General features: G+C 40.3%; 1 protein-coding gene across 12 annotated transcripts in view; it reads left to right on the top strand.

The window, feature by feature from the left end:
- Positions 1 to 27997, top strand: part of BANP (BTG3 associated nuclear protein) — a 254133-nt gene that overhangs the window by 50194 nt on the left and 175942 nt on the right. For 9 of the 12 annotated variants that reach the window (XR_013484520.1, XM_020989193.2, XM_020989198.2 and 6 more), the window contains 2 exons: positions 15714 to 15833; positions 17956 to 18131. Coding sequence is in view for 11 of the 12 variants with exons in the window: in XM_020989193.2 (XP_020844852.1) it covers positions 15714 to 15833; positions 17956 to 18131 (296 nt within the window). In the remaining variant the exon portion in view is untranslated. The remainder of the gene's footprint in view (positions 1 to 15713; positions 15834 to 17955; positions 18132 to 27997) is intronic. The other 3 variants (XM_078149389.1, XM_078149393.1, XM_020989201.2) reach the window with 1 other exon arrangement.

The raw sequence follows: 27997 nt of genomic DNA, 5'->3' as shown, positions 1-27997 counted from the left end.
ACCCAATATCTTCTATCAGAAAAGGGAGTCTGTATTCAAGCGCAATGGGTAGTGTATTGCAAAGTTACATAGAAGCCCATTGATGTCTGGGAACATTCCTTAAGGATTAGAGCATTGTAAAAGTGAAATTGGATGGTGAGGAGGGGAAGGGGGGAAGAGAGAAGTGAACTTTTCCCTTCTCCCACTTGCCTCCAGGTCTTCAGGTTGAGGCTGTTGGGCTTGTGTTGTGGATTTTCTTTTTCAGTTGTGGGCTGATTTAGATGACCTTGGAGCTTGTCATTTCTAATTCTTTGCTTGTGTGCCGATGAGTCCCTTGACTGAGGAGGTCTGGGTCCGCTGGTCGTAGGTCGACCCAGGATAAGAGCCATCAGATCCCTGGGGCCTGGGTCCTACCCTGCTGCCCTGTCCTTTGCCTCATGATATCTAATTCTTTGCCAGTTTTCTAAGATAAGTAGACACGAGAAGGAACCTGTGACTTTACAACCAATAGGAAAATGTAGTTTATTTTTGACTTTTAATTTGTGTTCATGATCTTTACTAGCATTTGTTTTATAGTTAGCAAAGGGAGCCATGGTATGGTGGATATAGAGCTAGCCTCAAAACCACCCAGCACCTGGGTTCAGGTGCCACCTCTGACACAGCCTGACCTTGGACATTAACTTCTCAGTGCTTGAGACAGGTGCGTCTCTATGGGTAAGAAGAGTTTTCCCATATCAGTGAAACCACAGGTCCAGTCATTAGTAGGGTATATTAGAAATTAACTAATTTTTGTTCTGGTTTCAGTCTCTTTTGTCACTGGAATGTCCTGGCCCTCTATGGCCCTGTTCCAGGAGATATGGATTTGAATTTCATCGAGAAAGCTACAGATCATTCTGAAGTTCTTTGTATTCTGTCCTTAAAAAAAAAAAAACAACCCCAAACCAAAAAACAAAAACAACACCTTAATATTTGAAATAGACTAAAAATAAATGTTGCAAACAGATACAACAAAATCCAGAGTTATCTTTTTGAACTTTAGAATTAAATGATATGTAAATAAAAAAGAATCCATATTTGTATATCCAACTGTGCAAAAAAAAAAAAAAGAATTACATCCCTACTGTGATGTGCATTTGAAACAGACTTTGGAAGCCATATAAATACATTTCTGCAGTGGTTGACTTTAATACACTTAGTCTTTCTCATTCTTGTTTCCAGCTGGTGGTTTTAGTTGCTTCATCACCTTTTCACTATAGTTTAGAGCATGGATTTCTCTACACAAACCTAGAAGCCAAATGCTACGGGGCAAGCATATAGCCAAGAAATACCTTCCCTTTATTCTGTAGACTTCGTGTTAGCTCAAGCTTCAGCGGGGGGGGGGGAGATCCCCACACAGGGCATCTCTCATATACCAAGTGTGTCTGTGAGAGATACCAAGATTTCCTACACGGTCTTTGCTTCATTTGGGAACTTGCCAAGAAGCGTTTTACACCTTCGACTGAAGTGATAGCTGGGCAACAGCCTTGATAAACAGTCTGTTGGCGTTCCTTAACTTTAGCGTGAGCTGAATCATTGCAGATTGCTCAGTGAATGGGACATTGCCGTCTGTGAAAGCATCTCAGGAGAGACAAGGACAAATTTATCCAAGTTACAGAGTTATGTTAATTTTTGCTGAAAAGTATGTGGGAAGGTACTCACCTAATTGATAAAAAAAAAAATCAGTGAAAAGATGTTCTATGGGGACCAGCAAATTTATGTTCTTTATAGTGGCAAGCATATCATAACTTAATTTTTTTAGTTTGTTAAATGCCATTTATCAGTTCCTTTTGTCTTTATATCACAACCTCTTCTGGGGAAAAGGTAAAAATAACCCCTTCTCTACCTTTTGGATCAAATCCCTTATGAAAAGAAAAAACAAGTAAATACAGTGACTGTATCTAACAATGTGTACAGCATTTTGTCTAGTAGTCTCTTTGCTGTGAGAAAGAAGGTGGAGATGTGTTTCATTATGAGTTTGTCTCCTTAATAGTATGCTGGTAAATATTTGACAACTGCCGTTACTGTTCAGTGGTTTCAGTTGTGTCTGAATCTTTGTGATCTCATTTGGGATTTTCTTGGGGAGTGATTTGCTATATCCTTCTCCAGCTCTTGTTTTACAAATGAGGAAACTGATGCAAACAGGGTTAAGTGACTCGTCCAGGGTAACCCAGCTCGTAAGTGTCTGAAGCTAAATTTGAACTCAGGTCTTCTTGACTCCAGGCATGGTGCTCTATCCACCGCGACACCTAGCTGCCTTGCTCTCAGGGGTGGAAGTTGTGGGGAGGGCGGGAAGTACCCTTTTAAAGTTTGATCTGCATCCTTCACATTTTCTGTATTTGTTTCTTAAGTCAAGACAGTCGACAAAACCGTAAACCAAGCCCTGGTTTGCAGCAGTTGGTGACTTCTCAGGCATAAACGCTCCACTGAAAATTTAACCACCGGCTCCACTGAGCTGTTCCAGGCTGGCTGCAGCACACTGTGTCTGAGACCTTTGCTGGCTTTCCTGCTGCCGGCTGCTCAGCTTGTTTTAGTGATCTTTTCGTCGCCTTTATCATAGTGAAACTGTTCAGATGCCTTCTCGCTTCGGTCTGAAACCCTCCGTTGGTCGTTTCTTACCTCGTAATACTATTCTGTTGCCTTCCCACGACCATGGTTCTTCAGCTCTTCCCTCAGGTGATGGGCAAACCCTTTATTTCCACTTCTTTGCTACCAGAAAGAATAATTTTGTAAGTGTCTTGTTATCTATTGGATTGTAGTTTCTGTCTCTGACCTCCTTGGGGTGTGCACATACTGAGTAGTAGGTTTGCTTAGACAAAGGGTGTGTGAGCATTTTAGTCAGTGAAGCGTAAGAGTGCAGAGAGTGTTGGACTTGGATTTAAGAAGACCCGAGTTCAAATCCTGCTTCAGATGCCTATGAGCTCTGTAACCCTGGGCCTTCAACCTCTCTCTGCCTCACTTTCCTCATCAGTAAAATCAGAATAATAGCAGTGCCTCCCTCACAGGGTTGCTGTGAGGATCAAATGAGAGAATATATGTGAAGTGTTTTGTAAGCCTTAAGTTGCTAGATAAATGCGCGCTGTTTTCTTGTATGAGTGAATGAGTAAATGAATGAAAAAGCATTTATTAAGTGCTTATTGTATACTGAGAGCTATGTTAAGTGCTGGCCCTCTACTTCTCTGTTCCAGGAAGTCTAGATTTGAATTTCATCAAGGGAAAACCCATGTTCTAATAGGGGAGATAGTACACGTAGGATGGTTTAGCTACAGAGCTGATGGAAAGGCCCCGTGGTACGAGGGCAAGGCAGCGAGGCATTTGGTAATGCATTTTCTTTACCGCCAGTTTGATTGACAGAACTGCATGCGTTTCTGATGTTGCTGTCTCTGACAATGCCTGTGATTTTTGTGAAGAGTGACATTTCCGTGTAGTCAGCGGCTGTGGTGGCTGAGAAGGGGTGGGAGTTGCAGCTCTCACAGAGGCCTTTGCCAAGCTCTATCCCCTGATGGTGGCTGAAGGGCTGGGCTGGTAACAGGTAGGGGTGGACTGAGGGTACTGCTGATCCTGAAGTCCTTGGCCTCACCTGCTCCTCTGGGGCACTTGGTTGGCAGTCAGTATTGATGGTGTGGGAATGGGGGAGCCTTTTCTGCTTGGTTGCCCTCCCTGTATGATGGTGTTGGAAACAGGTTCAGTGATCTGGGAGGCTCTTCAGTTCCCAAGGCTCTTGGACTCTTGGTCCTGGATTGTTTCTTACAGTGAGACAACAGTGAGAATAGTTGGACCAATTAATTTACAGCACCGCCAGTGTTTGTCATAATTAATTTTAATTAAAAGCTAGCTGCATCTCAAATTCTAGGTTACTTTTGTGTTTAGCAGCTTACGTTATCTTTGTTATTCAGAGTTTAAAATGGGGTTTTGCTATAGTGGAAATTATTTGGAATCAAAATACCTGGATTTGAATAGACTGATACTTATTAGCCATATAACCGTGGTCAGTTGCCTAAGCTGTCAGCCTCAGTTTCTCCAGTTGCAAAGTTGGGATAAAAATATTGAGGATTATCTACTCCAGAAGGTTATTGTGAGGATGGTAATTTGTCATCTCAAAATGCTGTAAAAATATGAGTTAATATTATTTAATGGGTGTTTTCCTTTTTGTATTTTTGGGCCTTTTTCTTTTCTTGGGTTACAGTTAAAAGACTGGAGATTCTAACATGTGTTACTGTCTTTGATATAGTATTATTTTGGTTTTGGAAATCAAGAAGAAAAATGGAATTCAAAGCCGTGCAATTGTGCCATTTTTTTTTTTTGGTGCGGCAATTCAAGTTAAGTGACTTGCCCAGAGCCACACAGCTAGTGAGTGTCAAGTTTGGTCTGAGGCTGCATTTGAACTCGGGTCCTCCTGATCTCCAGGGCCAGTGTTGTACCACTGTGCCAGCTAGCTGCCTGATTATGCCATTATTTATTTATATTGTACATACCTTGACCTTGGTCCCTTTGGTGGGTTTCAGCAGATGAGACGGTGAATGCAGGTAGTCTTTTGCCAAGGTTGGACTTTTATCATTGAAGCTCTCCAGCTTGTTCAGGGAATGGGAATGGTGAGAGCTCTTTTGATGTTCCAAACCATCATAAACTTAAAGTAGTCAGGATAACTTTTTCCAGTTATCCTGGTAAAAATACAGTATTAGTTTCTCAAAGAAAATGACCTCATTGCTACATTTCATATGCATGTCACTAGATTGACAATTCCAGTGAACTGCACCCCTGGCCCTTCTTCTGCCTTCTTGGGCAAATCAGCTGGAACCTTGAATGCTGAGAAATGAGGGCCTTCTCCCTCCAGAGACTTTGCTCACCTTGGATATTTGGAAATTTAAGAAGAGGTCTAGTTTGCACTGTGTTTTGATTAGCCTTGAACAGATATGGATTTTTTCATTGCCTTGTTTTTTAGAGCAGGATATATTTAAATAAAGGAGGCTTTTTTTCTCTCCTATTTCACTTCATCTTAAGGTGAATGTAGTTAATTAATTCTAGAACTAAATAAAGAGATGTTTTGTATTGTCTGACATGTTCATCAAGGACAAATTATGTCTCTAGTCAGTGAAGGATGATATAACTTGTGCCAAGTTATATGTTATTTTATATAACCAATGTCAGAATTTTACACACACACACACACACACACACACACACATATATATATATATATATATATATATATCCCATCTAATGCTAATGTTCTCTATTTCTAAAATGATATTATTGTAAATACATATTACAAGTGAAATATTGAAAATGAATATCTCTAAAATTCTTAGACAGCCAAAAGTCATTTTATGTTCACCACTTCTTGAGAAAGAAGAAAGGATTTGGGACACATGTACAATAACCATTATGATTAATTTTCATTAAACGTTTTGCAGGCACTTAGGCCTTGCCTATGTTTGATGATTGATTAATAAATCTTAATCTATCCTTAATTAACAAATCTTAATAAATCAACCAGAAGTTGTATTGAAGTGGTTTGCATTAGTGGAAAGATTCTCCACTATTTTTCACTCTTCCCCAGTTACATTATATATTTTTTGAATGAATTTTGCATTTACCTCTCTGTGCAAATATTCTTTTAAACTGATCGACTATAAACTCATTGAGGGCAGAGGCTTTTGTTTTTGTTGCTCTATCCTGATTATCCAGCACAGGAGCAGAGCACATTGTACGTGCTTGTTGCTTTGAACTTGTGCCTCATACCAATGTAATCATAGGTGTGGCCAGAAATTTTTTTTTAAGTCGATTGGGGTTAAGTGACTTGCCCAGGGTCACACAGCTAGTAAGTGTCAAGTGTTTGGTCTGAGGCCGGATTTGAACTCAGGTCCTCCTGACAGCAGGGCAGGTGCTCTATCCACTGTGCCTAGAAATTTTTTTTTTAAAGTACATATAAATATTCTTATGTTGAAGTAAACTTTAGAACACAGAAAACTGTTCCAATCACATACCCAGAATCCTGTAGTATCACTACGTTAATTGTTCCAGGGGGCATCAGTTTTTATTCTCTTATATATAGTTACTACTGGGTCTCACGTCTATTTGTCTGTCTGTCTGTCTATCTATCTGTCTATCTATTGGCTAGGCAATGGGGGTTAAGTGACTTGCCCAGGGTCACAGAGCTAGTGTTATGTGTCTGAGATCACATTTGAATTCAGGTCCTCCTGAAGCCAGGGCCAGTGTTCTATCCACTGTGCCACCTAGCTGCCCTATAGGTCTCTCATTTATTATTCCTAGTAGTAACAGTTATCTCTCCTGAATCATTTTTAATACATGAAGTTGGAGCATTATACTGTGTTATGAATTAGGTCACTGAGCCATGTTACCTCTTATCCTCTGCCAAGTACTGTATCTAAGAAGTATTTAACTAGTTAGATCAACTGTGCACATCTAGCTGTTATTTATTCCTTTTTTTCCTAGATTTTGTTTAGTTTTTTTTTTTTGGTACCTGTATGTAAATGAGTTCTGTGTCCATATCCTGGATTTTGGTATAGAGATGTAAATAAAAGAGTGAGGAAGGTGTCAAAGTCTGATATTTGCGTAGGCAGGATTTAAAAAAATTATAATTATAGAAACTTTTGACATATCCCCCAAGTTAGCTTACAGATAATCTAGACCTAGGAATTTTAAGCCCAGAGACTTAAAACCTCTTGAAAAAAATTTGTAAAAATAATCTGAAAGAAAAAAAATTAAATCATTGTAAATCGGTCATCTTTACAGTGATCTCTTTGCTTAATGTCCCTGAGCAGCAGTGGTAGGTACGATGTCCCTTGTCTTTGGTCAGGAGGACCTAAGTTCAAATTCGGCCTCAGACACATAACACTGACTAGCTGTGTGACTCTAGGCAAGTCACTTAACCCCAAAAGGTTGCCTTCTTTCTTTGTCCTAAAAGAACCTGGGAATCATCCTTTGGTTCAATTTCAGCTTATTTATAGCTTTTGTTTCTTGTTCATAGTGAGAAGGTCCATAATATTTTGATACCTTGGCTGTCAGAGGAGAATCTCGCAGTTAGCATACTGACAATAAAATGAATAGGTTGGGAGGTTTTAGTATGTTTTAGTAGAGGAAATGCTGTGTGTAGTAGGTGTTCATTATAGTGAAACCTTTGGATCTTATAGACAATCATTCTAACAGCTATATTACTTGGCTTCAAAACTTCCCAGTAAAACTTTTGTTGGAACAATTTGCCTTATTGGTTGGGAAACTTTACCTGGAACCAGCAAATTAACCCACCCCTATGTTACCCCCCACCCGATGATTAGTAGCAATATTCAGAGTTGCTGTATTTGCAGTGATATTTCTAGGCTAAGAATTATGAATTCTAAATTATCAGGATTTTTTGGGGGACTGGGGAATTATGGTTCTAGAATTTTATTTTTAATCAATACAGCTTTTGCTTGGTTAAAAAGTCTTATAATTATGTGAACTTTTCTAGTACTTTTTCTGTTTTGGAAATTTAGTGGGCAATGATTTTGTGGAATAGTTTCTAGCCTGGATCCATCTCTAGGAGGGCTGTTATCCACTTTATGGGTTGAGATTTTCCAACCACTGTTGGCTGTGTACCCAGTAGGACCATGAATGTACCTATACCTGGTCTTTCCATTGTGTTTATTGGATGTGGCTAGTCAAGGATGTGGGGCTTTGGCTGTGTTGGTGAAAGGAACAATTTAAGTCTTGATCTCCAGACATATTTAGCTTCTTACTTTATCAGCCTAACTTTTCCATCTTTACCATTTTATGTTTTGCTTCCTGTTGGCCAGGTTCCTTCTCTGGAACCTGGAACACTTCAGCCAGAGGAATGGCTGTCTGACATCTGCTTCATCTTCTCCTGATGATATTAATTTTTTTCTCTTCTCTTTCATTCATTCATATATTTCTAACATTCCTTTAAAATTCTTTTTGAGTTCCAAATTTTCTCTCTTTAGCCCTTTGTATCTTCAGTAGAGATAAATCTAATCTCATTAGATTTGTCCCGGTGTGCTAGCCTGTCACCAGACCTTATTGTATCCTCCTTTTCATCCAGTCATACCTTCAAATCTGTCACTCTTTGAATCTTTACTCTTGATGACGAACCATTCCCATCAGTTGTCATGGCTTAAAAATTCTACCTCTTCAGTTGCTTTTCTTGTATCTGTTTACTTCTCTGCAGTTACATCTTAATTATCTTAGTTCGAGCTCCCCTCACTTTTCATTTGGACTATTTAAATGATTTCCTAATTGGATTCCTTGAATCTACCTTCTCCTCTCTGTAATCCATCTTCCACATGGTTACCAAATTGAAATTTCTGAAGTATAGGCCTGACTACATTCATCCCTCTCTTATTCAAGAAACCGCAGTGACTTTTTATTTCCTCTAGGATAAGCCACAGCCTTTTTTGTGTGTCATTTAAAGCCCTTCAAAATCTGACTCTAGGCTTCTTGTGAGCTAGCATTACTTCTGATCGCACATTACTTCTCTTTACATAGTCTACCAGACTAGCTTATTTGCTGTTCCTCATACATGATTTTGTTCTCCCACTTCTATGACTTTGCACAGGTAGTGCATTCCTCATGCCTGGAAAGCTGTCTCTTCTCACCATTACCTTTTGGAAACTCTAGCTTCCTTCAAAGTCCAGCTGCAGCACTCTCCTTCACCTATGCAACCCCTTTCCCCCTATGCAAAGTGACTTCTCCTTATTCAGTTGCATTTGAATGAATCTATGTTTTCAGAAGTAGAGTTTAGGAAGCCTAGGAAGGTAAAGGAAGGTCTGAAAAATAAATGATCGGAAGCCCGTGAGAGCCTCTAGTCAGGGACCTTGACATTTCTATCTTTAAGTAAGCTTCATCTGGGAGAAATTGGAATAAATGGTTAGGTAGTCCTTTGTTTTGAATTTTGCATATTTAGGAGATGTGATGCTTAGGTATTACCCTGTTGGTGACCTATAGGAAAAGACCCTCTGAGGCTGTTTTTTTTTCCTGAATAGGGATTTCCATAAAGGGTTGAAAAAGAAAAAAAAAACCCAGAAAGTCCAGGAGGCAAAAGACTTGTCCATGGGTACACTGTTCCTGGCCTGTCCCTGATTAATTTAGTGAGCATGAACTCTTGCTAATTGGGATTTGGGTCCTTCTGAGCTGCTTCCATTTAGACTTGGCTGTCCTATAGCATTCATGTAATTGGTCATTCATTTTTCTAGGAGGGGATCATGACTAGTTTGTTGGTGGGCAAGATGTCCACCATTGTTTTTAAAATCCCAATCCCCAAATTCCTGAGAGTGAGTACAAAGAACACAGAGTTCTATCAGAATGTGTCTGGCAATTGAGTTATTCCAGGGAGAGGACGCTCCTGTTGTCAGCTCTTCAGGTTAGATGCCAACCCTTAACCACATTTCTCAAATTGATTGATCTATTGTCCCAGATCACAAGTTTCAGAAAGTAAAGAAAATGGAAGAGCATGTTGGAGTGGGAGCCAAGACGCTTGGATTCCTGCCCTTGACCTGTTAGGAGGTTAGCTGGGTCACTGTTGGCAGGCCATTGAATGCCTCAGTTTTCTCATCTACGAAATGAGATGTTCTCTTAAGTTCCTAAAACACTGTGATTTTTAATGAAAAAGGTTAATTTAATCAGTCCTATTTCTCCCATATACTCTTAAGCCAAACCATTTTCCTTGACTTGGACTGGACATTTGAATAATTGTAGTATCTGATGCTCCAAATGATTATTGTTGTATTACTTCAGTTTAATTGGGGTATTATATTCTCATGCTTCTCTTCTATTTATGTGAATCCTGAATTTTAAGGGACTGGAAAAGAGGTAGTAGGTTTTTGGGCTGGAGGATCGTTCCTTAAAGCCCTCGTTAAATGCCACCCTTTACATGAAATGTTCCTGAAGCCCCTATTTATGTTTTTCTCCAGTAGCCTTCAACTATCACCCAGTTTTCTTATGAACTCCTGTTGAAACGTTTTGTATTATAGTGACCTTTCTTTATGTCATCCTAATGCCAGACTCATAGCTTCCCCAAGGTAGGGATTGTGTTTTATCTAAACTTTTTACCTCTTTGATTACTATGTGCAGTGCTCTCTGTACATGGTAGCTGCTTAATAGATGTTTATTGGCCGATTGAATAATATTTGTGCTGATGGTAATCAGGTTGACTAAGCATAAACCTATGGTGACAAATATTTATATAACTGTAAGTTACCTATTTCTGTATTTCTTACTGTATTTTCTACCTCTTATTAGTAATACATTTTTAGAGCAGACTTACTGTTCTTTAGGGTAAAGATAAAAGTTGTATGTGTCTTTCTGTTGAATTGGAAGTTCTGGTGACCCACAGGCAAAGTAAAGTAATCTAGAAACTTTTAAAGTTTTGGTGACCTGCTGTTGTTATGTACTTAACAGCAATTATTTGTAAGAATCATAGCAGATGTTAAGCTGATATGTGTTAACTATGTGTTAACAGTGATCATGTTATAATTACTTGTACTATATTGGAAATTAAATAACACTTGAATACCCAGTTCCATATAAACAATCTTGACAGCAAGTCATTTTTAGGTGAGCACAGTGCCTTCAGTTACTAATATAAAATATAATTCATTGAAAAGAGATGTATAGGGCTGTGTCTGCTGGCTCTCTGGGTGTATTTCAGAAACCTGTATATTTAGGCTTAACTTGACTGCCTTCTGCTTCAGAAGTCAGTGCTGCCTGTCTGGTTCTTAAAGAATTGATAAAGAAAATTTATAAATTCTTCCTTGGTTTCCTTCTGTGTTTAACTTTATCACTCACTTTCCCATTTATTGATGGATTCATTGATCCTAGTGGAGGGGAAAGCATGCTAGACTTGGAAGTAGGAGACCTTTATCAGAATTCTGTCTCAGGTGACCTTGGGAGTCACTTAAACTGGAGTTTCCTCGTTTGTCAGATGGGCTAATAGGACTTTCCCCACTTCCTGGGGTTGTTGGGGGAGAAGCTCTTGGCATAGACTTGAGCTGTTATTGTTATAATTTACCGTGTGGCACTGGGTGTTTAGCACCCTGTATTGAGGTCTGAGCACTGCCTAGGATCAGGAGCACCTTCACTATACTTGGGGAAAGTTGTCCTATCCCAGAGAGCCCGTGTCCTGTCTAGAATGCACTCCTCAGATCGCTCTTTACTAATAAGGGGCTGAAAGATCCAGAGGATTCTGTGGTGTCTGTTGTTATACTGACAGCCATGCATCCTAACAGCATTGCTGTGTCCTCTCTGACAAGCTGACTTATCAGGTACACGTCAGGCCTGGAGCTTGCTCTCATCTACTATCGTTAGCATTTTAAAAAGGTGGTTGGATGGGATTATGGTCATTGAAACATCATACAGTTAGCAATTTTGGAAAGAAGAGGGCTCTTTCCCCCTGCCCTCTCTGTGAAAGGGTTACTAGTTACCTATTTTTTCTACTCTTCTCTCCTCTTCCCCCTATGCAAATGGAAACCTCTTCTGATCCTTAGGGTGTAGCATCAAAGCAGATGGAAATGCATTTTCTTTAATGTTGTTTTCACACTGATAAAACTGTCTCTGTTTCTGATTCTGAGCTGTTTGACAGTGTTAACCTTTGGGGGCAAGGATTTTCTTTTCTGGGTCTTCAGTAGTTATGGCTGCTATTATTTCTTACTATGAAGTCTTCTCTTCACTTTGACTCATCAGCCTAGTATATAGAGATAAAATGTGCTTTATTAATACCAGTGCATATTTATTTCTAATGTCTGGATTGTGGGTTGATCAGTAGAAGAGTAGTGAAAGTAAATTATTTGTCTTTTGTTACCCAGCAGGTAATTCTGTATTCAGGCTATTGTGCTATCAAAATGCTCTTTGGGGGCAGCAAGGTGGCCCAGTAGATAGAGCTCTGGCCTTGGAGGCAGGAGGACCTGAGTTCAAATGTGGCCTCAGACACTTGACACTTACTAGCTGTGTGACCCTGGGCAAGTCGCTTAATCCCAATTTCCTCACTCCCCCCCAAAAAAAAATACTCTTTGGATTTAACAATGAATGTTAAAAATTGTTTTTACTTGTAATTGGGGAAAAAATAAAATATTAAAAAACAAAGCAAAACAAAATACTTTGGACTATATATGTTAACTATGTGTCAACAGTGATCATTTACGTAACAGTAAGTGTTAACTGACCACTTCCATGTTCTCAAAAGTGTATAGGATTTATGTGGTATGGTCTTTATATGCAAGAAACTGTGCTGAGGGATGGGAATAGAAAGATACCCCCTCCTTTCCTTACTTCCTACCCCCAAGGAGCTTATCTCTACTTTTAGGACATAACATATACATAGATGGGCAGCTAGGTAGTGCAGTGGATGGAATGCTGGGCCTGGAGTCAGGAAGAGTGTTCTTCCTGAGTTCCAATCTGGCCTCAGACACTTATCAGCTGTGTGACCCTGGGCGAGTCACTTTACCCTATTTGCCTCAGTTTCCTCATCTGTCAAATGAGTTGGAGAAGGAAATGGCAAACCAGTCCAGTGTCTTTTCAAGTAAACCCCAAATGGGGTCAAGAAGAGTCGGACACAGCTGAAAAACAACCAGATAGCAGCACCAAACACACATAGATGGGTAAATAGAAGTTAATGTGGGGAGGGGGGGAGAGCCTGAAAAACTCTTGGAGACGGAAAAGGCTTCCTGGAAGAGGTGACACCTGAGATGAACCTTCAAGTATGAAGATGTCATCCAGTCAGCAAGCATTTATTAAGCACCTACTGTGTCCTGAGTATTGTGTGAATGTGGAGGGGGAAGGCATTTCAGGCACAAGTGACAGCGTAGCTGGTATAGATGCATTGAGTGGGAAGACAGAATGTCAGGTCAGGGGAGTGATGGGCGGGGCGTTCCAGTGAGTGGCAGCTTCAAGGCTTCAGAGGGGTTAAAGTCAAGTAAGACTTGAAGGTGTTCTGGATCCAGGTTATATTGTGCCTTGAGTGCTAGGGGGGGAAGTTTGTGGTTTTACCGCAGGCAACAAGGTGCCACAGTGGGTTTTGGAGCAGGGGGATGATGCTTTAGAAACATTATCTTGGCAGTCGTGTGGAGGGAGAGACTGGAGAGGGGAGAGCCTGGGAGCAGGTGGACCCAAAGGGAACCATGGCAGTCGAGGGCCTGAATTGCAGTGGTGGTCATGTGAATGCATAGAAAGGCGACTGCACTGGGAAGTCCTTGGCTGTGGACTGGATGTGTAGTAGAGGCAATGTGGAGGAGTAGCAAGAGTGAATGCTGGGCTGGGAGGTGGGAGGGAGTGAATGCTGCCTTTGACACCAACTGGCTGTGTGACCCCGGACGGGTCATTGAAACTCGCCTGTCTACGGTCATAATATAATTATCTACATCATACGGTTGTTGTGAAGTTTAACGAGATCATAGTGAGGGAGGAGAATCAAGGACTGCCCCAGGGTGATCAAACTTGTGAGTCTAGGAGGGTGGTGGTCACCTCAGCAGAGATGGAGAAGGTTAAAGAGCCGGTAGCATCAAGAGATGGGATGAGAAGTTATGCTTCGGAGGCGTTGGCTGTGTTTGGTGTCCTGTGGCAGATCTGGGGGGACTGGTCCTCTTGATAGGCAGGGACGGTGATCGGGACGGAGCTCAAGACGGATAACGGCTGGAAATATAGACTTGGGAGGCATCTGCAAAAAAGGTAGTAATCGAACCCTTGGAAGCTGAGCTCACCAAGGAAGAGAATGTGGAAGAGATTAGAGCATCCAAGACAGAGCCTTCTGGGATGCCCCAGCTTGACAGGGAGTAGGGGGTGTATGCCACGGAGACTGAAATGGTCACGGTGATCATACATTTAGATCTGGGAGGGACCCCAGAGTCCATGTGGCCCATCTCTCTCATTTTACAGGTGAGGATGCTGAGGCCCAGGGAGGTGATGACTTGACCCAAGGTCACACAGGTAGAGTGACGAGTGGGCTTTGAATCCTGGTTCTGACGTCAGAGCTGATGAGTCTGTGTTGGTAGTATTTGGCATTATTTGTGGTTTGGATTACATAAGCCAGTGAGATGCATGAAATGAATTGTCATGGAGCTTAAAGTGTAAATGTAAGATTGGTGCATAGGACTTTACTGATGGGAAATACTCCCAAATGCATTTTGATAGTAAGATGGTGAAAATAAAAGGATGGAGAGGGAAAGGAATAAGCATTTATTAAGAGCCTCCTCTGTACTAGGCACTATGCTAAGTGCTTTACAAATATCGTATCATTTTTTATATATGGAGCTTTAAAGAAAGACATCACCACAGAAATAGCAAAACTAAATTCATTTTAAAAAACCTATTTGATTAAAATTAAGATTATTTTTTTTAGCCTGGAACTAACTCAGTAATTTAGAGATTTTTTCAGATGCCAAGTGATGCCATCTGTGAATTTGGCTTTTGAGACAAAGTAGATGCTGACCTGTGGCAGGAGATTTCACTTTGCAATCCTGACTAATGCTGCACTCCGAGGATCAGTGATTTAATTGGTGGGAGCACTTCTTGCATCGCTGTAAATCGCAGGCCTTGTAGTAGCTAGTCGTTGAGAGAAGTTGTGGCTAGTAAGGTTTCGCCTGGTTGCCAGTCTTTTGGTCCACACCACAGTGAGATAGGGTAAGACTTTGGTGAAGGTTAATGTTGATTTATTGAAATATCAAACTTGCTGTTTAAACAATGAATATACTCTTTTCAGTTTTAGATGGTGGTGTCCCAAAATGCCCAACTTAGGTAATTATTTGAGGATATTTTTACTTACCTCCCCGCTCCCCCAGCAGTTAAGTGAACATTTCCTCACACTTAATTTATGTCTAGTTTAAAAAATGTTTTCAGTATGATTTTTCTTTATGGAAGTACCACATTTCAAAAACTAATTATTCTTTGAATACAATCCATTGTATCTGGGGTTTTTTTGTTTTTGTTTTTTGTTTTTTGTTTTTACTTTTTAGGCATTTGGGGTTAAGTGACTTGCCCAGGGTCGCACAGCTGGTACATGTCAAGTGTTTGGTCTGAGGCCGGATTTGAACTCAGGTCCTCCTGACTTCAGGGCCGGTGCTCTATCCACTGCACCATCTAGCTGCTCCAATCCATTTTATCTGATAAAATTGCTACGTATGTTGCTTCCCTTCAGAGAAGAAAACCGAAGTTTCTTTAGCTTTGTGGTTTAGAAACTTTTCCCATAGAATTTGTCACTTTAAAATACCAATGTTATACTGCCAGTGGTCAACCACCAACTTGTATAATTCTAATAAAATTAGATCTGATTGAAAAAAAAATCTTGGAATGATTAGATAAAAAATTTAATCAATTAGAGCTTTAGGCTTTGGATTATAGGAGATAGTTGGGATAGAATGGGTAAAGATTACAGTACATTTTTGAAGCTATTTCAAAGACCTTACTGAATAAAGGTGGTGTCAAGTCTTGTTTATCTTAGCAGAGATATGGAGAATACTTTCAGTCCTTGGAATATCTTTTCTTTGCAAATCAGTATACTACTTGTGGGGTTCTTTGGGGGTGGAGGTGGGGAGAGAGGGTTTATTTTTTTTAAGGTTAGTGAAAGATACAGATTTCCTATTCCTTAATTCAGTTCAATACAGATAATAGAGAGCCAACTTTATTAGATTAATCTAATGTATGATTAACATATTGTTTCTTTAAGTTATTTTTTCTTTGTGATTTTTGTTTCATAGCGTCGTCCCCCAGACTACAGTAATACTGAATGATCGACAGAACTCCATTGTAGCCAAGCTGGTTGGGCAAGAAGAACCTTTGAGCAGGGCAGCGGATTCCCTGGAAAATATCCTTAGCAAGTCAGTAGCTACAGCACCAATCCCACTTCTCTTTTTCCATTTGACACTCTTACCAGTCTTTTCCCCATGACATTTAAAAGACCAAACTCAAAATCACTTCTATTTTTGTTATGCTAAGGAAAAAATCAGAATGTGTTTATATTACTATAGGCATTGGAATTGTCTTAAAAAAGAAACCACGCAGACTTTTTGTGTGACTGCTTATGAAATTAGAATGTAGTTAAATTATTATGAGGGCCATTGTCCTGAGTGATTCATGCTATGAAGTGGGTGATGTGGTATAGGTTGATATGGGATTTTGGAAATTTTAAAGTTCTGAGTTTAGCTCAGACATTGAGGTCTTACAAAATGGCAGGGAATTGTTCAGACATTTCCTCAATAGTAGACTGAGATTACTCATCTTGTTCACAGGAGTATTTTTTCCCCCCACTGGTTTGTTAAGAAAATTGGCCAGCATCAGAGATAATTAAGTGCTAACCATTTTTCTGAATCAATAGGTGCAATATTAAGATGTTTACAACACCTGTTTTTCTTTTCAGCGAATTCTGTAGGCATATCTATTTTATGACTTTTTCAGATAATAACTTTAAAAAAAAATTTTTTTTAAAGGCAATTGGGGTTAAGTGACTTGCCCAGGGTCACACAGCTAGTAAGTGTCAAGCGTTTGGTCTGAGGCCAGATTTGAACTCAGGTCCTCTGGACTTCAGGGCCGGTGCTCTATCCACTGCACCACCTAGCTGCCCCTGATAATAACTTTTTTTTAAGTTAAAAATTACAAATTTCAGAATGCTTAGGCATAGGAAAAAGCATACACTTATCATTGTTACTTTCTGGTAAATTACTTCTGGCCACCCCAACTATGAGAAAGTTGCTTCTTCCATTCTTCTCCCAAAAATACCTTTTCTGCCACTTGTTTCCCATCTACTGCCTTATAAAGCCTTGGGTTGCTTTTTCTCCCAAACTTTCTCTGGTAGCAGACTGCTTCCTCTCCCACTTTTAGTGTATGTTTATTGTCTTGGCCAGCTGGGAAACCAGCTGGGTCTATGGAGAATTGAGAATGACCAGGATAGGAAAGAAAACGATTTCCCCGAGCTTTCCTTTTGGTCTACTTTGTTAATGACTTGACATGGGAAGGGTTGATTCGTCTCACTGAGCATCATTGAGATCAGTTAGGACACCTGCTGCTTCCCTCTAAGAAGAACCCCAGTTTGGATAGTCAGCATTGCCAAGATGGTGGTCCAGGAGCAGCCCATGCCAAACCAGCCGGTCCCTCCGGTTTTTGTTATGTAAAGTGACACAGAATATTGTCTTCCTCTCCAGAAATCTCATTGTTATTCACCAGTGCCAGTGAAGGGGTTAGAAAGAGTCAGTAGAGAAGTCTGGTATTAAGAGAGGGTGGAGAAGATGTCAGAATCCCCTCCCAGCTGTCATCTGGTTTCTCCTAGTTCTCTGTTTCTCTAAATGTCTGCTCTCTTTGACTCTGAGATGGCTGAAGTACTCGGTAAAACCTTCTCCGGGAGGACTATCTGCTTTCTGCTCTCTTCGACTGTGTTGGGATCATCAGCATTTCAGATGCCGCAGTACTTGTTAGAGGGGTTGATGTCTTGCACTGAATCGACTCAGGGAAATTTTCTAAAAACGCAATTTTTTTTTGTCCCAGCCTGGTATTTTAGAAAGAGAAAGAGGGTAAAAAAATAGTCATTGAGGTCTTTCCCTTGTTAATTCTCTATGGGCTGCCCTAGGGGATCGGGAGTCAGTGTTCTATATTTTGTCATAGAATAAATTTACCTGTCTAAGTCACAGAGAGTGCAGGCATTACTTTTTATCTTCAAAATATGATTGGCATCCCTAGATCTTCAGATGGATGGCTTTTGTTTGATTCTGACATTAGTATCATGGAATTACTTTTTAATGTTTCAGCCTTTTGCCTTGTTACTTAGCCCTTGTTGTTAATGATCATAATAGGATATGTGATACCATGCAGGAAAATACTTTGATCTTTGAGAAGTATAAAACCTATTCTTTAGAGAAAAAAAAGTCCCAGTGATTCAATTTTAGACTCTCCTTTTTTTTTTTATTCCATAAATTGACAAGATGTGGGTCTGCTTTGTTTCTGTTTCAGTGCTGTTCCTGCACGTAGGCAAAACACCATAGTGGTGAAGGTTCCAGGCCATGAAGATAGTCACAATGAAGACGGGGAGAGTGGATCAGAGGCCAGTGACTCTGTTTCCAATAGTGGACAGTCAGGAAGCCAGAACATTGGAAACAATGTTACTTTGATTACATTGAATTCGGAAGGTATGTGGTATCTAGTGGGTATTAAAGGGGTAAAGAAAACGAATGAAGATCATCGTGTTGAGTTAAGACTATACTAACTTTAAATGAATTCCATTTCCTTTGATTCCCTTATGGGGTGATTTTTAAGACAACTGTTGCCTGGTTTTCTGTGGCATTAAAATAGAACCCTCATTTATGGTACATGGTGAATATAATCCAGATCAAGGTCTTAGGAGTTTTTACATCACTTCACAGCCATTTGTTGAATTATCTTTTCAAAATTATGTTGTATTTTGTAGAGCTAAAATGGAACATTCAGCATTGTGTTCATCTCTTAGAACAGAGATAGAATTTTAGAATCATAGATTCTCAGAGTTCAGAAAGTACTTGGAGACTATATCTGTTCTACCTTGGACCTGGACGAGAGAATTCCTGGTATCTGGTCTTTTCTTGCAGACCTCTCTATTATCAAGAGCCTAACATTTACCAAGGGAGACCATTTTACTTGTGGTCAGCTTTAATTAGGAGGATTTGTTTAATGTCCATCAAGCCTACCTTTTCCTCTTTGCTACTAATACATACTGTTCCCAATTCTGTCCTCTGGGGCCAAGCAGAACAAATCTAACCCTTAAAAAATTAGAAAAAAAATTAGTGATGTCTTTATAAAATTCCTTGCCCCTTCTCAAGGAGCCATGCCTTATTACAAAGAGTTAAGAAAGGAAGAAAGACAAAAAAAATTCTTAACTAATGTGAAAAAAAAATCTGACTTTTATGATGTGTTCTATACCCATGGTCCTTCATGTCTGTAATGAAGTGTTTTGGGTGGGAAGGGAAATGTCTTTTCATGTGGTTCCTTTGGGGCCAAGCTTGGCCATGATAATTTTGTAGTCCTAGTTCCTTTTCAATGGTGTGGTTCTTTAAATAGTGGAAAACAGTTACTATGTGCTTCTCCCTCCCTTTCTCCAGTTTCTTCAACCTATCCTTCAATGCCTTGAAGCCAAGGCCTGTCACCGTCCTGGCTGCCCTTTGAAACCAGGCTTTCTCTCCGGTTTATCAGCGTTCCTTCTAAAGTGGAGTGCCCGTGACTGAATAGACTGTTTCACTGTGGTCTGACCAGGGCAGGGCTCAGTGGAGCTATCCTCCTCCGAGACCTGGGCATACTGCTTGCTTCTGGTGTAGTCTGAGATGGAAGGTGCTTTCCACACTGTGGATTCCTACTGAGCTTGCAGCGTACTGTGATACGCGGATGTTGTTTGCATCAGTGACTGAATACCTTCACCCCTCCCTTATTTTGTACATGGACAGTTAAGTTTTTTATTCCAAGTAGTGGACTTAAAAATTACTCATATTAAATCTTATTAGATCAATATTTTTAAAGTCTTAGAATCTCGGGCTTCCTTCAAGGTTCTATTTCAATATTACCACCTATCTAGGGTCCTTTCCTGATCTCTCCACCCCAGCTTTTCTTCCTCCATTCCAAATACTACCGTCTCTCCCAGTTGTTAGGGTCCACCTCCCCTAGCAACATTACCTAAGATTTACGAAGTATATATTTTGTATTTTCTTATTTGTGTACATGCTCCCCCTTCCCTCCCAATCCCCCTTGAATGTAAACTCCTTGAGGGCAAGTGCTATATTGTTTTTATCTTTGTGTATGTAGTACAGTACCTGACACATGGTATGTGCTTAATAATGGCTTATAGAATTGAAAGTCTCTTTCACTCCTCCTTCCCCTTTCAGACTCTACAGATCTTTGAATATCATTGCCTTTGATGAGGAGGAGCAAAATGTTTCGTATATCACTTGTAATTTATTGACTTATTTCATGAATGTGGAATTCTTTAGAAAAATAACCAGTGTGTTAGTTCATAAATATGTAAGATTCACAACAGGAATAGGTCATTCATTTATCTTGTCAGTAATTTCAGGGCTGTATAGAAACTTTATTTTAAGCACAAAAATATCTATACATTTCAATTAATAGGTCATACAAGGCAGAGTTGAACTTCGAACATTTAATTTCTGTGTTTTTTTTGCTTTAGCGTATGTGGTGTTAATATAGCTTGTCAAATTTCATTAAGAAAATGGCAAATAGGAAGACGCATGAAAGGATCAGAGAGAAAGGGTTCAGATGGAGAATTCCAGAATTTCAGAGCTGGAAGAGGCCATCTAGTTCAGCTCCTGCTTGAGGTCTCTCTACAGCAGATGAGACCATGGTCACCTGGGCAGTGTTCCCTTGCTCTTGCACACCGGGTGTCTCTTTTTCTTGTTCTGATGGTACAGTGTTTTCTTGGTGGCCGTATCCCACGCTTGATTCGTACCAAGTTCACAATTCACCAAAACCCACGGATCTTCACTTCAGTGCTATTTGCATTCATTAAGCACCTGCTGTTTGCCAGGCCTTATGCTTGGTTCCAGTATACAAAGACAGAAGTGAGACAGTTGTTGTTTCTAAGGAGTTTGCATTTTCCAGAGTCGCTTCCCTGAGCTTGAGCTCATGAGGATGCTTTTTTGTACTGGAGTGTAATGATTTTCATTTTTTCTATATTAAATGTCATCTTATTAAGGCTAATAATACACATAGCATAATCAAAGCATGAGAGAAGACAGTTTAGAGAGTGCTTTAAGATCTCATTTCATCCTTCCAACAAGGAGATGAGATAGAGGAGGTTGGTGCTTTTCCATTGTCATATAGCTACTACCAGACCTTTAGGCAGAATTTGAACTCAGGTCCTTCTGACCCAAAATCTAACATTCTATCCACTATACCAGATAGCTGCCTAGTATAGATATTGCAGTTCTTCACTGGTAGATGGATTTTCCCATGGAAGTTCCCTCCATTGATGAAACTGTGTGCATGGACAAACCAGACCAGACCCACTGTGCTTCTTAACACTTCATGGCTAGTTGTACAGTTGTATTAATAAATAACCTATAATGGTGTCATGAACTGTATTCCTTTAATCATGACCATCTTTCACTTTTCTGTAGTAAGTGAACACAGTCTGGGTGTTCTATCTCTGTTCCTGCATTTTTAGAGACACTGTTATTTAGAAAGTAAGTGTATTATGTAAGCTTCCATCACATATTCTTTTGAGAGGTTTGTAAAGCACAGCCCGTGGACATATGAGGAGTGTGACAGGACTTCACATTTTTTCATTTTATTTGTTCATTTCTTAGTTTTCAGGCATGTTATCTCTGGAACCAGAGATGGCACAGGCTGTCCCCTGCTTATGATGTTTTGTGTTCCTCAGAGTTCCTTTTTAAGTCATTTGTTTGGAAGCTGGAGCACATTTTTCTGTGTGGTGGTTAGGTTGTGGAAGCTTCTGTCACTTATCCCATGGAATAGGGTTGTTCAGAAGGTGCTTTATAATTGGTAAACTATTAAATGAACATGGGTTATTAATATGACTCTATTATTGTTTCTATGGGAAAATACACTCTGAAATCCAATTTGGGATTCCCTGACCACATCTTCCTGTTGATTATGAGGCTGATAGCTCTGAGTCTTAGGATTGTGGGGCTTTGTGAGGCACAGGATCGATGTGAGAACTCGGGTGTAAATTGGTGCTAATTGCTGGAGAGGAGGAGCTGGGATAGGGCTGAGAGGGGGAAGGCCCTGGGGTGGCCATGGCATTGTGCTCTAACATTACTCCAGGAATGCTTCTTGGACTGAGGTACTTCTCTGGTTGAACTCTTTTTCCTATGAGACTTGGGGTTAGGACCACCTATTTCCCTTTCGGTTTCTGCTACCTGTCACTTCTGGTCAGAGTTTCTCTCCTTACTGGCCTTCTTACCTATTCTTTTCCTTGAACTATGTACGTAGCCCTTTCAGTTTTTCAAATAATTTTTATTGACAGTAGCAGTAGAAATTGAAGGGGAAAGGGAGGGGGGTGTGAAAAAAGTTTCCTCCAGTTTCCCCTTTTCTCTTATATTTTTCCCTCATAGCTGACCATGAGCGCTAATAATGATCAGTGTTGGGATGCTCTAGAAAGATGTGTTCAAGAATTAAGATTGATGTACATTTCAGAGGGGCTAACCCAGCCATTCATCATAAGATTTGGAGCAGGGTTCAGGAGAGAAAAACACGGTAGAGCCTTAGAATTAAGGTTAGAGGAGCCTCTGGGGATAGTAGTGAGGATGGGATGAGGTTTGGGGGTGCAACTAATGGGGTCAGCACTGAGAATGGAGTAGTCAGTATCAGAAGTGGCCTTACATATTTAATCTGCTTCTCACCAAGATTAATTTTGCTCAAACCATTTCTCCCGTACCCACCACGTGCATAGTTAGAATCTGTCAGTCAACAAGCATTAATTAGGCACCTACTAGGTGCCTGATACTGTGCTAGGCATTGGAATACATAAATGACAAACTCCTGTCCTCAGAGAGTGTGTTTAATCTTGTTACTTTATGTGGAGATGAAACGGAAATCTATAAATATGGGCAAACTGTGTACGAGGTAATTGTGAATTATAAGCACAAGACAATCACAGTTAAGTATTAATAAATAAGACATTAAATAGAAGAGTGAGAAGAAGGAAAAGGAAGAGTAGAGGGTGCGGTTCTAGGTAGTAGGCCATGGAGGTAGAAGGGAGAAGTGGGAGTGGGAGAAGAAAAGGGAGTTCTGATCTCTGTGCTGCAAGGAGAACTGTTCTGGTGGCTATTGATTGTTGGGAATTAACTATATTCTCTGTTTTTTTATTTTTAGTTTTCAACTTTTATAAGATTTTGAGTTCTGAATTTTCCCCCCATCTCCCTTCCCCCTCCCCAAGCTGGCATGCAATCTGATATAGGCTATACATATACAATCCTGTTAGACGTATTTCCACATTAGTCATGTTGTAAAGAAGAATCCAAACCAAAGGGAAAAGAACAAGCAAATTGAATGCTTCCATCTGCGTTCAGACTCCCTAGTTCTCTGGATGTGGACAGCATTTTCCATCATAGTCTTTTGGAGTTGTCTTCAATCACTGCATTGCTTAGAAGAGCTAAGTCTATCGAAGTTCATCATTGCACAGTGTTGCTGTTACTGTGTACAGTGTTCTGGTTCTGTTCACTTCACTCAGCATCAGTCCATACAAATCTTTCCAGGTTTTTCTGAAATCTGCCTGCTCATCATTTCTTATGGAACAATAGTATTCCATTACATTCATATACTGCAGTTTGTTCAGCCATTCCCTAATTGATGGGCATCCTCTCAATTTCCAGTTCTTGGCCACCACAAAAAGAGCTGCTATGAATTATTTTTGTACATGTGGGTCCTTTTCCCATTTTATGATCTCTTTGGAATACAGATCTGGAAGTGGTATTGCTTGATCAAAGAGTGTGCACATTTTTATAGCCCTTTGGGTCTAGTTCCAAATTGCTCTCCAGAATGGTTGGATCAGTTCACAACTCCACCAACAATGTATTAGTGTTTGAATTTTCCCACATCTTCTCCAACATTTATCATTTTCCTGTTTTGTCCCATCAGCCCATCTGATGGGTGTAATGTGGTACCTCAGAGTTGTTTTGATTTGCATTTCTCTAATCAATAGTGATTTAGAGCATTTTCTCATATAATTATAGATAGCTTTAATTTCTTCCTCTGAAAATGGTCTGTTCATATCCTTTGACCATTTATCATTTGGGAAAATTTGTCTATATTCTCTCATGCCAGTTGTAGTTGTGCATTTCCTGTCTGGGAGCGACTGAATGCCGTTTTCCACTGAGCCTTCTGTTTGTTTTGTCTACTACTTAGAGAGCTTCTTGACACTTTGAAGCTCTGGCATACCTTTGTGACCCAAATTGTCTTCCAGAGCCGGGGGGGGGGGCGGCGGCGCGGGGAGAGATAAGGGTAATAAAAAAATTTTTAAAGAGATGAAGCTGCAGAGCAGAACTTCCTCTCCCTCCCCCCCCCCAGCTAAACATGATAGTTTAAGGAAAAAAAATCTTATGATTTAAATACAGATTTCTAACATCTTTATTTAAATTTACTAGTTTGTCAGACATAAACTTTTAATTACATGTACTCATTTGTGTATCTTTGTGTAATTGAGTCTTCCTGTTTTGGTAACTGATCCCTCTGGAACTCCAGTAGCAGTACTAAGAATTTCTTTTGTCAGTCATTGGTAACTCTCAAAGTCTTTTCTTCCTTATATTGTTTGATCTTCATAACATTTTCAAGGAGGCAGTGCCCCAGGAGGTGGCATGAACTTCTTTGTAGTTGAGGAAGTTGAGATGTAAATGACTTGACCAAAGTCTCGTAGCTAATAAATGGTGATGTTGGACCCAGAACTGACTCGGAGGTCAGGGTGCTCCAGGACAGACTTGGATGTCAGCACAGTTCGTATTTTTCAGTTGTTTCTCCCATCAGACGTGGCTTTGAGGATGCACAGAGTGGGCAGGCAGAGTTGGAGTGAGGTGCATGAGCTGTCTCTCTTAGTAAATTACTCTGAAGTTTTGAAGGGAAAAAGAAGTCTTCCAACTGTTTTGCTTACATAGTTAACCGTTAGTGAAATCTCGCCGGTATGCGTACTGTTGGGAAATGATTGGGCAAGGATGATTCTTTCCCTGTTTTATGGGGATAGTGTTTAGAGGATGTGTATGACCTACACCTGGCACCTGAGGTTCTGGGTCCAGTTCTCTTATCCTGATATTCATTCAGCGTATGCTTCTGTCTTTCCCCCCAAGGGCATGGAGACAAACCATGATGTTAGGAATTGACAGTCTTCTAGGCCAGGCCTAACCTAGGCTACTCTGGTCAACCAGCATTTCTTAAGTTGTCACTATATACCACTTTACTGTGCCTGATTTGGGATACAAAGAAAGGCAAAGACTATCCCTGCCCTCAAGAAGCTTATTTTTTTTTTTTTAGGCAATTGGGGTTAAGTCACTTGCCCAGGGTCACACAGCTAGTAAGTGTGTCAAGTGTTTGGTCTGAGGCCGGATTTGAACTCAGGTCCTCCTGACTTCAGGGCCGGTGCTCTATCTACTGCGCCGCCTAGCTGCCCCAAGAAGGATAGTTTTTAATGTGGGAGGAAGTATGTAAATATCTATGTACATATAAGATACACACACACACACACACACACACACACACACACACACACACACACACACACACACACACACACACACACCCTTGTAAACTGGAGGTGCTCTCAGAGGGACAGCATTGTCACTAAGAGAGAAGGTGGAACTTTAGCTGAGATTTGAAGGAAGCCAGGAGACAGAGACAAAGAAGAGGAGTATTCCAGGCCTGGGGAATAGCCAGTGAAAAGGTAAATAGCTGGGAGATGGAACGTCACGTGTGTGGCATACAGTAAGGATGCCAGGGCATTGCATTGTGGAGTATGTGGAGAAGAATGAAGTGTATGAAGACTGAAAGGGCAGGGAGGAGCCAGATTGTGAAGCGCTTTACAAGCCAAATAGGATTTTATATTTGATCCTGAAGGTGAGAGGGAGCCACTGGAGTTTACCGAATAGGGAGATGACATGGTCATCCTTAGGCTTTTGGAAGAGCAGTTTGACAGCTAAGTGGAAGACAGACTGGAGTAGGGAGAGGCTCTGGGCAGGGAACAGGCAGCAGCCCACTGCCGGAGTCTGGGTGTGAGGCGACGAGGGCCTGCCGGCCCCGGGGCTCAGGCAGTGTCAGAAGAGAGAAGTGGCGTGTATGTAAGAGGTGCTCCGAAGGCAGAAGTCACGCGACATATGCTGTTGGGTAACAGAAGTGAGAGGGAGGAGTTGAGGTTGGTGCCAAAGTTGGGAACCTGGGCAAATGGGAGGATGGTGATGTCTTTGACAGAATTAAGGACATTTTAAGGGAAAAGATAATGAGTTCAGTTTTGGACTTGTTGAGCTGAAGATTTCTATTGGCTACCTACTTTGAGAAGTCCAGTGAGCAGTTGGAAATAGGAGACTGGTGGTCAGGACAGAGTCCAGTGATTCAGTCTGGGGGCCGAATGCAATAAGGTCCTCACAGACTGGATAATGCAATAAAAGCCACTTTATTAGTGTCAAAGAATGAACGTTTTAAAAGCATATTAATGCAGATAAAACATGTTATTCCCCTCAGCCGTGGCATTCATTGGCCAAACTAGGTCAGGAAAGCATTCCTGGATCTCAAATACGATTTCACCATAGATTGGACATTTTATACTTAAAGTAAGGAAGTCCAACTTCCGATAATCCCAAGGATGATCTCCTTGCCTCCAAAAGAGAAACCAGCCCAGCTTAGGCTGTCTAACATACATATGACTCCTTCAGGGAGCATCATGTAAAATAAGAAAAAAAATTGCCCCCCCTCCATGTTTTTTTCTTAATATGACCTACATTACTTACATTTTAAGATGAACGTGGTCCGTGGTAATATAAATTTATTTAGAAAACATAAACAGATGGAAAATGTTCTAAAATGGTTTTAGGTCGTGTCACTGGAAAAAAATTCCCTTTTTGTATACATACATACATACATACATACATACATACATACATACATACATATATATGTGTGTGTATATGCACAGACACACACACACACACATATATTTTTTTTATATGTATCTCCATAAAAGGTTACTTCAGGGTGGTGTTTTCTGTATCTGTGTCAAAGTAGTGTGTGAGTTTGGGATTTTGGACTTCTTGGATAAAAAATTTAGTCTGGGAAGAAAGTTGCTTTAGGAAGGTAAATTTTTTTTTTGCAAAGGTCTTTCACTGATAATGTCTCTGATTTTAATTTTGATGTTACATTTGAAAGACAGGAATTGTATTTTGGAATTATTTTATTATAGCCCTTCTAAGTGTTTATATGTTATGCTTCATACAGCTATATCCTTGAGGAAATGTATTTATCCCAGGAAAATTTTTAATGCTACGAAAACATTTCCTGGAGTTTTTCCTTTTAGATATGATTGCTTGGCACAGATTATATTAAGACAGATGTGGTCTTTTTTTCTTTTTTTAAATGTGATTGTTGTTTACATAAATGGCGAAAAAACAGCTAATCCATTAATGTCCCTTGGATCAGATTTACTTTGGACCTTTTATAGTATCATCCATTAAAAATTTTTCAGTGAGATTTATTTTGTGGGAATTGGATTGGTGTCCTCAACACCCCCCATGACTGGAAAGAACTTTGCTCAGCTGTAGGGAATGTTAAGTAGGCTAGTTGGTTTCAGAGAAATTGCGCTATTAACATAAAGCTGCTAAAGAATGATAGGCTTGTCTTCTTGATTTAGTCATTTTATTTCTTGATAAGAGCCAAAAGTTGCAACTAGGCAGCTTGCTCTTATCTTCTTGTAAGGGAGAACTTAAATGCCTAAAGTTAACTTTGGAATTACCCAGATCTCTCAGTGGCCATGCTCTACCAACTTCACGTGGTATGTACTAATTGCCATGTAGTCTTTAAAGCAAATTTGGAATTGATTCTGAGCTATTTAGAAGATCCTGTGGCTTGTTACCCTATGGTATGATGCGGTACTGCCTTCTGTCATGTAACAAAAAGTCTATCAAGTTGTGCCCCGTGGGGTGCTCTCTTTATTGGGCTTTTTGGAAAATTATGAGTTCTGGTTTAGTTAATTTTCTACTTAACAAATGATTAGAACAGTTCCCTCTTCTCTCTTTTTAGTTCTTGTAGAAAATAGGCTAACACCCATTTGATTGAATAGAGGGGCAGTAGGTATAACATAATGATGGGTGTCTACAGTATTAGCGGTATCACCAAGGTCATGTTTAGGAACATGAATTGTGATTGCTCTGAAGTGGAGAAGAAGCAAACGTAGGATTCAGTGCTTGAGTGTATACTGACCTCTCACCATATTCCATCTGTATGCCAAAGCTTAATAGGAAAAGCGCTCTCTCTCTTTCTATCCCCCCTTCTCTTCCCTCCCTCTTTCCCTCCTTCCCTG

The sequence above is a fragment of the Phascolarctos cinereus genome, unplaced genomic scaffold, assembly GCF_003287225.1.
Source record: "Phascolarctos cinereus isolate Bilbo 61053 unplaced genomic scaffold, phaCin_HiC Scaffold_2;HRSCAF=192, whole genome shotgun sequence".
In the NCBI taxonomy this organism is placed as follows: domain Eukaryota; kingdom Metazoa; phylum Chordata; class Mammalia; order Diprotodontia; family Phascolarctidae; genus Phascolarctos; species Phascolarctos cinereus.
The sequence above is the reverse complement of the archived record's forward strand: the minus strand, read 5'-3'. Positions and strand labels throughout refer to the sequence as shown.